Here is a 9,284-nt window from a genome sequence, read left to right as displayed (position 1 = left end):
TGGAATTATCTGCCGATTCTGCCCAGTAGATTTAGCGGTGTCAGGTAACCGGCTGGTGACTAATTACCATGATTGCGCTCTAATGCATTCAGATGGTTGGGGATGTGTTACTCTTTGCATCCTGGTTGCCTGTTCTTAGTGGAGTCATGTGGTTCGGGGCATTTATTCTGTTCATTGATTGATCAGGTATGTGAATGAGTGGAACGTGATTTTATAATATAGTGTATAATTTCAAGCCTGTGTCCTGCAGTCACTACACAATTCGAGTGCAGCGAGAACCTGTACAGTCGTGTTAGAATCATTGTGAACGCAGTGAGTATGATCTCTTTTCTGGTGGACCGTTTCATGTTTATAAAAAACGTAAATTTCTCTGCTGTGTGTGTATGTGCAGGTCGGAGGGACGTGCATAACAGGCTTGCTTCCAGCTCTGAGCGGTGTAAGCTTATCTTTAATGGCTAGACGCACGGCCCCGGATTACGCTGCTGTTTTGTTTCTATTTTGAATAGTTTTATTTTCATTAATGTTCTTGTTTTGTGGTATTTTCTTTTATTAGTAATTGTTATAATCTGTGTGATTTGATTCTTTCTTTGTTTATATTTTGTAGACGAAGTGCTTCCCATTGATGACGTTTACTGAAGAACAAGCAACTGTTGATTTATAAAGTTTTCTTTTTTTCTGTTATTTGTAATGTAAGCGCTAGGGTCTCCTGTGGCCAATGGTAAAAAGGGTACTTTGCCCACCTCTCTTTTTGGGGTGTAGTGTTTAACACTTGAGTGTGAGTTTCTCATTCCCTTTCTAGTGTGCAACACCAGTGTGTGTGGTTGGTTGTAGTGAGTGATTACTGTTTGAGGTGGGGCAGGATTCTCTTTCGCTGTTAGTGTCTTTTGACAACCCAAGTGCTGCCCGTAGTGTTTAAATCTTTATTTTAAGTACACTTTTCTTAGTCACTGTCATATTAATTATATTTTAATAAAATAAAAACTGCTTTAATTGGCAGAACTGTCTCAGTCCTCTCTGGAAAGAATGAACCTGGGGTTTTGATTTTCGAGTACTAGTATATCCTGGGGTGAAAGTCCCTAGGTGGTGTAGTTGGCTACAGTTAAGACTTTGAGTATCTTCATGTGAGTTTTGCTTATCTTAATTATCATCTTGCTCTTCACCTTACCATCGTGCCACATTAACTAGCCTACTCCATTCAACGATTACTTGAACATGTTTAAATGACGTAAATACCTGCAGGATCCATCAATAGCGGCAGACATCCATGTTTCATTCATCCTGCTGTCTGTTATTTAACTATTAAAGTTGTTAAAATCAAGACACTAAGTCACCTTTATTTATATAGCGGTTTATACAGTACAGCTTGTTTCTAAGCAACTTTACAGTAATAAATGGGAAAATAATGATCAATGACGCAAACAGAACTCAATTGTGCTGTACAGCAGCTCTAAAAAGACAACAGTGTCATTGTTCAGCTAAAGTCAGTGTTGGTTCGGTTTGGTTCAAGAACTGTGTACATTATGAAGTGAGTTCAATTAATCTATAAAGCAGTTCTGCACAAAACCGCGACGTCATCGTCCAGTTCTCATCCGATAGTGCCAGTGCAGGAAAATCAATAATATTGCTGAATATAAAGCGTCCCCAATTAAGCAAGCCAAAAGAACACAACCCCCATCAGGTAACAGAAATGGAGAAACAACCTTGGGAGAATCCAGGCGGAACAGGAACCAAACGAACGGACACAGTGTGATTATGATTCAGGCTGCATCACATGTCAGATTGTGGATTGATATTAAGTTCATTTCATTCAGCTCCTTCTTCTTGAAGATTGGGATACATCAGGCTGACATATGGTGGGAGGAGTTGAAGCTGGTCATAGGGTGTCATAGGTTCCTCCTGTGCAGAAGATTTGTCTGGTTCTCGTGGCTTTCGCTGAGGATCTGTGCTGATGGCTGTTGAGTAGACATGGTCTTCACAGGCAGTCTGTCTCTAGGGCTCGTCTTGTCATGGTCTCTGCTGATATTCAGGGCTGTTGTGGTTATCTCAGTGTGCAGGTCCTTAATTTGGTCTGGATATGGACCGGATCCGTCTGACTACGGGAACCTCGGAATAAGAATTAGACAGACAGAATAATATAAACATAGATGCCATTCCACTTATGATGTATACAAGTGAATCGTGTGTTATATGGGAAGTATTCCTGGTTCAGGTTGACCTAATTTATGCAGCCTAACATTCCTTTGCGGGATTTACGGGAACTATAGAAATGTAATAGCGTGTTATGTGTATGCTAGGTTGGGTCTTTAATCTAGATTTAAACTGGCAGATTGTGTCAAAGTGCCTGGCAATGTTAGGAAGACTGTTCCAGAGTTTTGGTGCTAAATAGGAGAAGGATCTACCGCCAGCAGTGGATTTTGATATTCTAGGTATTATCAACTGGCCGGAATTTTGAGATCGCAACAGACGTGAAGGACTATAATGCGTTAAGAGCTCGCTCAAGTACTGCGGAGCTAAACCATTTAGTGCTTTGTAAGTAGGCAGCCAATGCAGTGTCGACAGAACCGGGCTAACATGGTCATACTTCCTGGTTCTGGTAAGAACTCGAGCTGCTGCGTTTTGGACCAGCTATAGTTTGTTTATTAAGCGTGCAGGGCCCTTTGTAGCTTCCGTGTATGCCGTCACACGCTACGTCATCACCGAACGCCAATAGGATTGGATAAGTTTCATTCATACTTCAGACACACTTCGCTGAGAGGCGTTCCCCATATTGTCGTTGATTGGTCATAGCACTTGCATATTGCTGCCCTATTGTTGGTTTGATTGCTTTCCTCATTTGTAAGTCGCTTTAGATAAAAGCGGCTGCTAAATGATCAGTGTTGCTTTCAATCAGAATTGCAGCTTCAGTTTCTACTATAAAGCAGATTATCAGTGTGTTCATATAATCTGACTTCAATGAACTGAACTGAAGAAATGAGCCAAAGAAAATGTTGATCACCTATTACATCATCACCACAGACTAACCCTTAAAAACTTTGCATGAGTAAACTCTTCTGAACTCAAGAAACTCCAAATGAACTTAGTTTGGCCTGATTTTGTTCAAAATTACGTCACACCAGTTTGTTCTTCGATTTCACCTGAAGTATATTAGTATTGCATATTTAATCAGATCATCTTGGCTTAAATTCAGAGTGGGAATGTTTATATTTTAAAAACTATTTGCAGGTAAATAAGGTTTTTTGTCCTGAATCTCAATAATCAGTGTTATCCAGATTATACAACAACAATAAACAATATAGAAATGACACTAAACATTCTCAGCCCAAAGTGTTTTTACAGAACAGTTCTGTGCAATCTGTACAATCTCTAACATTTTATTGAACCAAACTTTTGAGGAAATATACAGTATATTACATGTATATACAATAAAACAATAGTTTCAGAATAAATACAGCAGCACATTAAATATTCAGGGAGTCCATAAAGACGTTGTGTCTAATGTGAGGTAGACATCTGTTTTAAATACATAGTGAAATGAAATAAAACCATTAAAATTTAGCTTACATAATATAAACGGTCTTACAGGCTAAAACGGTTTACAGACTATATGCTTACAGTGTCCAACAAGATAATCCTGGATACTTGCTGTGCAAACATGGTTATAATGAATTAAACCACAGTGAACAAAGACTGAGGCAGAATTACAGACTTGTCATATGACCAACTTATAATACTAGCTAATATAAAACTAGTTAATAAATATTAAGACCATGTAAGAGCTATACATAAGAATAAATAGGTGTTGATATGGTATGGAAGGAAACATAAGTTAAGGGTATGGTCCTCTAGTGAAGGCTTCAGTGCATGAGCTCCTGATGACACTGGGAATCAGCCGCTAAACCATCAGTGCCGGAGATTCTCTTTCCACTCCAGGACGACACACACCAGCAGTGTGGAGGCTGGCCGACGAGAGACGTGTCACACTGACCGAGAGAGAAAACAAGAGCATTTTAGGGCTAGCGTGCCTCTGTAGGGTCAGATGTCATTAGGATAGAGAAGAAAAGATACCTGTTTGGCCTTGTAGAATCCATGCTTATCACAGTTGGGGAGGTAAAAGCTTGTGAACTTCTCTCCTAACGTCTGCTGTGATTGTGCGATGACGTCCAGAGAGGCGTGAAGCTCAGTGTGACACGGACCCTAGACCAGCGAAAGAAGCATCACAGAAACATTCAACAGTAAACGGGGTGGTTCATCCAAAAATACAAGCTTGGGAACGACAAACCAAATCAGGCCTAAAAAAAATGTAAGATTTGAGGATTTAAATTGCATGTGAAATTTTCACTCATTTGGATTACAAAGTTTTAACAAAGTAATACAATTAATTTGATGCATATTTGTCCGTCAACGGGTTAGATTTCTGGTAACCAGGTTTATATATTTATCATCAATAAATCAAATTTGTTTCAATCTCATATATTTTAAATGACTAAATATGGCTTGGTCCACAGCTAGCCCTATTTAAACAGTGTTCATACCTTTTAACTGAATACATTTGTTTAGTCAATGAAGAGAATGATCTGACTCAAAGCCATTTGAATAAATGCATTTTGAAAATATGATTACTTTATTTGTTAAAAAAGATGCAAAATCTTACCCATTACATTTTTTTATGACTAACAAAAATGTATCACATTTTATTAGTTGGTTTATGTTAAAACGGTGTAATCCAAGTAGATGGAAATTTTATATGCAATCAAATAAATAAATCTTTTGGTCGAAATGTTCTCTCAAATACAAAGCAAACTGTTTTAAATGTGTAGAAACTCAATGGCTTCAGCCAGTAAATGTCTTGTAAATGTAATGGTTGGCGCTCGGTTCAGTACCTGTTGGATCAGTTTCTTTCGGATGGCGTTGACTTTGGCCTTGATGCTCTCCTGTGCCTCGGCCGCGTCCTGCGGGTCGAGTGGCCTGTTGAGTCCCAGCAGGTACTGCAGCGAGCCCTGATCAGACGTGATGTCCGTGTCCTCTAGAAAGGCAATTTAGACACAGACATGAGTTTCTCTCCAGTGAAAACTGACCTGGGCTCTGGAAAGCAGGTGTTCACTGAAACGTACCTTCCGTCGGCTCGTGCTCGGTGCAGACGGCTTGGCCGCGGGTCAAAGCGTGGAGCGGCCGCGGGTCGCCGGGCCTCGGGACGCACCGCAAGCCGGTGCCGCAGTGAGCCGTGTAGACGCCACAGGAGTCTCCCGTCTTCAGCGCGCAGGACGAGCAGCATCCACAGCCCGGCTCTCGCAGGACCTCGGGACAGTCCGGGGACACGGCGGGACAGGCGGCGAGCTGCTCCGGTGAGCATGGAGCGCAGCGGATGGGTTCAGGCCCGACCACGGGGGAAAGATCCGCCGGACGGACCAGGACGCTCACCAACATTACAAATACACACGGACCTCTCATAGCAGAACAACAAGCTGCGTGCCGCACTGAAACTAATATCTGCAGCTGTGTGTGTCAGATCTGGTTCTCTGGGGATGTGCGCCGTGTTTTTATGCTGTGACATGATGACCTAAGAGCAGTTAATCATTGACACACTCGTCATCTGTATTAATGCTGCTGTTTTTTTCAGCATAGGTTTACTCCGGTTGCGTAGATGTCAATATTTACTCTAGAACGAAGTGTGCTGAACCCATTCCTCCGCAATACGGATTGACACAATTTGTGCCCCGCTCCACCAATTACAGGCTCATTATGCTGCTGTTTACTATGCATTATTCATATAACAGATTCAGTCCACTACTTTGCCCATTACACAATAACACTTATGTGAGCACATCTCAAAGACGTGTTTTTGACCAACACAGTTTGAGTTAGGTCACAAAAACAAGGTCATGAGGCCGTTGCATAACAGGACGGGTTACTGTGAGCTCTTCAGCAATCATAACATGTTTGTCATGAGGTGCCGCACAGTAATTAACAGATCCTAGTGTAGTATTAGTCCAACTTTGGACATCACAAGATCTCTTGCAGGAGCTCAACCAATAGGTCAAACTAGTTTGAAGACAACAGACACTACAGGTTTAAAACATGGCTTGAACATTTTAGTTTATTCCAGTAAGCCTTAAATGACGAGCACATGAGTTCAAGTGTTGTTTGTCAGGTTGATGTTCTTCAGGATCACTGTAGGCTCATGGGTGCCTATACGCACACACACACCATGAGCAAATCATTTACATCCCACCCACACACACACATTTCACCCATAGATTGTGCAAGAAGAACGAAAACAGTGGACCGGAGAAGGAAAATTAAACTTTGCTAACTAGCAAGAAAAATACCCAAAGAATGACAAATGACAAAAGAATTCCCTATTGTAAAGCAGGGCGTCTCTTTATTCGACGGTGAGCTCATGTGTCGTGGCCTCCTCGATGTCACGCATCAGATTCACCAGCCACTGCGGCAGATTCCCCTGCAGAAACACACCTCAGTTTGAGCACATCCGTGTCATCTGGAAACTAGGTTCTTCACGCTCAACAGAGTCTGCAATATTCCCTCAATAGGATTTATGCTTTCACTTATTAATTGGCTGATTTCAGATATCATATTTTATGTTGTGCCTAAAGTAGGGCTGATGGTGCATGTCCAGCACAACTTCGGTTTCATGCCAACTATGGCAATTTAAATCCGGCCGTTTCACAAGGGTGGAAAAAAAAAATCTCATATTTTAAACTAGGGAGTTAGCTTTAAAGTATGTTTTTTTGTATGTGTAAATATCAAGGACATTTTGATTTACCATGACCGCTTTAACCTACTGTAGAAACCTCAGTGCTCTTGAAACTATGGTAAGTGTGTTGCTATATGAACACTAGTTGTAAAGTCACCTTAGACCTGTGCAGGACCGGACGATCCGCGGGCTCAGACGGTGACAGGCTCGTTGGGTCTGGAGCAGTCGGTGCAGTCGTCAGTCTTGTCTGCGCCTGGCGCTCTTTACTGGTCAGACATTTACGCCGAACTCCAGAGTCGAGCTCCAGAGACTCGTCCGGCTCCGCATGCTCTGAGATGGTGTGCAGGGAACTCATGAACTCCAGTGGGAAGCGACTGTCCTTAGATCAGAATGAAGAAAAAAGAAAGAATTAAAAATACATTTCCTGAAAATAATGTTTCCCAGCTAACAGGGAATGTTCTCAGAACTTTGTCTAACGTTGTGGCAAGGTTCTCCCAATGTTATGAACAAACATTCTTCCCGTAAAATTGATAGAGTAATCTTTAGTAATGTTCTCAAAACGTTAGCACAAAAACATTATTATTATTAGTTCATGGAATGTTTTTTTCTTCTGAAACATTTTAGGTCCCGTAACATTTTTTTAAATATTACTACTTGTTTCAGGACATTTAGGGAACATTCAAAAGTAACGTTCCCATAATGTCTAAACGTGATGAAATGGAATGTTCCCTTAATATTCGGATAACTAAGAATTATAAAAAAAATGGATGTTTTGAACATTCAGTAATAACTTTTTCAGAATTTAATGTTTAGAATTTTTCAGAATATAGTTAGCAAAAAGCTCTTGAAACATCTCTTTGTTAGCTGTGATGACATAATCTTACATTATTATGTCACACATTTACATTTATGCATTTGGCAGACGCTTTTATCCACAGTGACTTAAATTGCAGTTCATGGTACACATTACATTCTTATCAGTTCTTGTTTTCCCTGGGAATCGAACCCACGACCTTGGCGTTGCAAGCACCAACGCTCTACTGTTTGAGCTAGAAAACAATAACAAAATTGCTTATTAATATTGGATATTAATTATTCAAAGTTATGTGCTGCACCTGCAGAAACACAGAAAATAACACATGAACTGCAATCATAGAGAGAATTGTGTGAGACTTTAATTATCAGATGATTTGAGCTTCATGCCTGGGCAATGTTCGTTCGCTTCAGACTGTAAAATGCCTTGTGGTGCAACTCTTCAAAAAGTCACTAATGATAATAAATCTAAACTTTTCTTGAAAATAAAATATTTTGAAAGCACATGAAGCTATCATGAACACAAACAATGCATTTAAGAACTTGGCACAGTAAAAAGAAAATATTTTCCTTTGTCGTCTTACAAGTCATTGACCCGTTTGCTCTTCTTTTAATCTTAGTTCTGTCTAGGAGAAACAGTTGAACTAACAGATAATATACAGAGAGACTTTTCTTTCCATCAGCAACAGTGCTTTAGCCTAACCTCAGTTTTACCATCGTAAAGCAGCATTAAGCTTGTATTGTGATGTTTGTGAAAACGATTAACCCTGACATACACTTCTCAGTTATTCTTACTGTAACTGTGTGTGAGCCGCACAGATCCTTCACCAGTGTCCCGTCGGTTACCTGTCTCACCGGTTACCTGTCTCACCTGCCACAAACACACGGATCCCTCCTGAGGTCAGCTGATGATTGAGCTCACCTGTGCAGGTTAACAAGCCATTCTCCAATGACAGAAGAAACTGCACAGTATTAAGGCCTGTTCACACCAACAATGATAAATATATAGATAACTGTATGGAAAACTATATTGGCGCCCATACCAGCAGACGAAATCTTTCCGTTTATTCTAAGCACACTGTTTATCACTTTAAATGCTCACGCTCTTTAAAGATGGATGGATTCTGATTGGTTGTCAGTGTTTTTATCGTTCATCAGCTGGATAAAACATGAAAGTGATTGCAACAATATCGTTTCTCTGTGCCGTTATCGTTATAGCTCCTAGTCCTATATATTTCATTTGAAGAAGACGTGCGCATAAGCGGCGCTGGTTCATGTTCAGAGCACTAGAGTAGCTATATGAAACATGTCCATAAAAAATTGAAACGCGCTCGCTCCGGTCTGTATCTGATCCACGTGGTAAAACGTTGTTAAACTGTTTACTGCTTCTGCGCAGAAACCACTCTCATGTGCGCGGAGCATGTTATTGAATTCTCCGCTGTGATGCGATGATCTCATGAGTAATCCAGCGCAGTGATTAGATTGAACGAGCTCTTTCTCATGAATAAATGCAGAGAGTACCTCGGGGCCAGCTGACGTAGAATCGTGCCTGCAACCAATCACACACTCTGAAGAGGCGCTTCTGCACATTCACTGACATTGCCTCGACTTTGCTTTTCAACAACGAAATTGCTCGGGAAAACGCAAAAAAAAGTTTTCAGTGATGTGCAACCTCATCTGTTCTCATCTACAAAAATGTGTTTTGGGGTTTCATGACCCTTTAACATTGAGAATGATTTTTAGAACTATATCTTATAGT

At 40.7% G+C, this 9,284-nt stretch overlaps 2 protein-coding genes across 7 annotated transcripts; both read right to left on the bottom strand.

Annotated features, from left to right (window-relative positions):
• Positions 1 to 3,355: 3,355 nt before the first annotated feature.
• Positions 3,356 to 5,515, bottom strand: igfbp1b (insulin-like growth factor binding protein 1b). The gene is made up of 4 exons (XM_084411778.1): positions 5,112 to 5,515; positions 4,881 to 5,023; positions 4,066 to 4,194; positions 3,356 to 3,980 (listed from the first exon to the last, which is right to left on the bottom strand). Exons 1-4 carry the CDS (start codon positions 5,446 to 5,448, stop codon positions 3,855 to 3,857), a joined length of 735 nt encoding a protein of 244 aa, XP_084267904.1. The 5' UTR covers positions 5,449 to 5,515; the 3' UTR covers positions 3,356 to 3,854.
• Positions 5,516 to 6,070: 555 nt separating this feature from the next.
• LOC311292723 (uncharacterized protein) lies at positions 6,071 to 8,922 on the bottom strand. Of its 6 annotated transcripts, XM_084412512.1 has the most exons (4): positions 8,321 to 8,401; positions 7,683 to 7,761; positions 6,870 to 7,091; positions 6,078 to 6,457 (listed from the first exon to the last, which is right to left on the bottom strand). In XM_084412512.1, the coding sequence occupies exons 3-4, from the start codon at positions 7,065 to 7,067 to the stop codon at positions 6,380 to 6,382; spliced, it is 276 nt and encodes a 91-aa protein (XP_084268638.1). In that variant the 5' UTR covers positions 7,068 to 7,091; positions 7,683 to 7,761; positions 8,321 to 8,401; the 3' UTR covers positions 6,078 to 6,379. The 6 variants fall into 6 exon arrangements, with proteins under 6 accessions (XP_084268635.1, XP_084268639.1, XP_084268638.1 ...); XM_084412509.1 differs by lacking the exon at positions 7,683 to 7,761 and having other exon boundaries at positions 6,071 to 6,457; positions 8,321 to 8,473; XM_084412513.1 differs by lacking the exon at positions 7,683 to 7,761 and having other exon boundaries at positions 6,075 to 6,457; positions 8,302 to 8,401.
• Positions 8,923 to 9,284: the final 362 nt, after the last annotated feature.

The sequence above is a fragment of the Rutilus rutilus genome (assembly GCF_951802725.1).
Source record: "Rutilus rutilus genome assembly, chromosome: 6".
Taxonomy (NCBI): Eukaryota; Metazoa; Chordata; class Actinopteri; order Cypriniformes; family Leuciscidae; genus Rutilus; species Rutilus rutilus.
Note: the sequence above shows the minus strand (reverse complement) of the source record. Positions and strands in the feature narration are given on the sequence as shown.

Coding starts and splice junctions, on each gene's coding strand:
- LOC311292723 (XM_084412508.1), bottom strand. CDS start 8,255: ATGCTGCTTTACGATGGTAAAACTGAG. Junction 7,092..8,228: donor TTTACGATGGTAAAACTGAG/GTTAGGCTAAAG, acceptor TTCTGATCTAAG/GACAGTCGCTTCCCACTGGA. Junction 6,458..6,869: donor CGGTCCTGCACAGGTCTAAG/GTGACTTTACAA, acceptor GTGTTTCTGCAG/GGGAATCTGCCGCAGTGGCT.
- igfbp1b (XM_084411778.1), bottom strand. CDS start 5,448: ATGAGAGGTCCGTGTGTATTTGTAATGTTGGTGAGCGTCCTGGTCCGT. Junction 4,195..4,880: donor GAAAGAAACTGATCCAACAG/GTACTGAACCGA, acceptor TCGCTGGTCTAG/GGTCCGTGTCACACTGAGCT. Junction 3,981..4,065: donor GATTCTACAAGGCCAAACAG/GTATCTTTTCTT, acceptor TCTCTCGGTCAG/TGTGACACGTCTCTCGTCGG.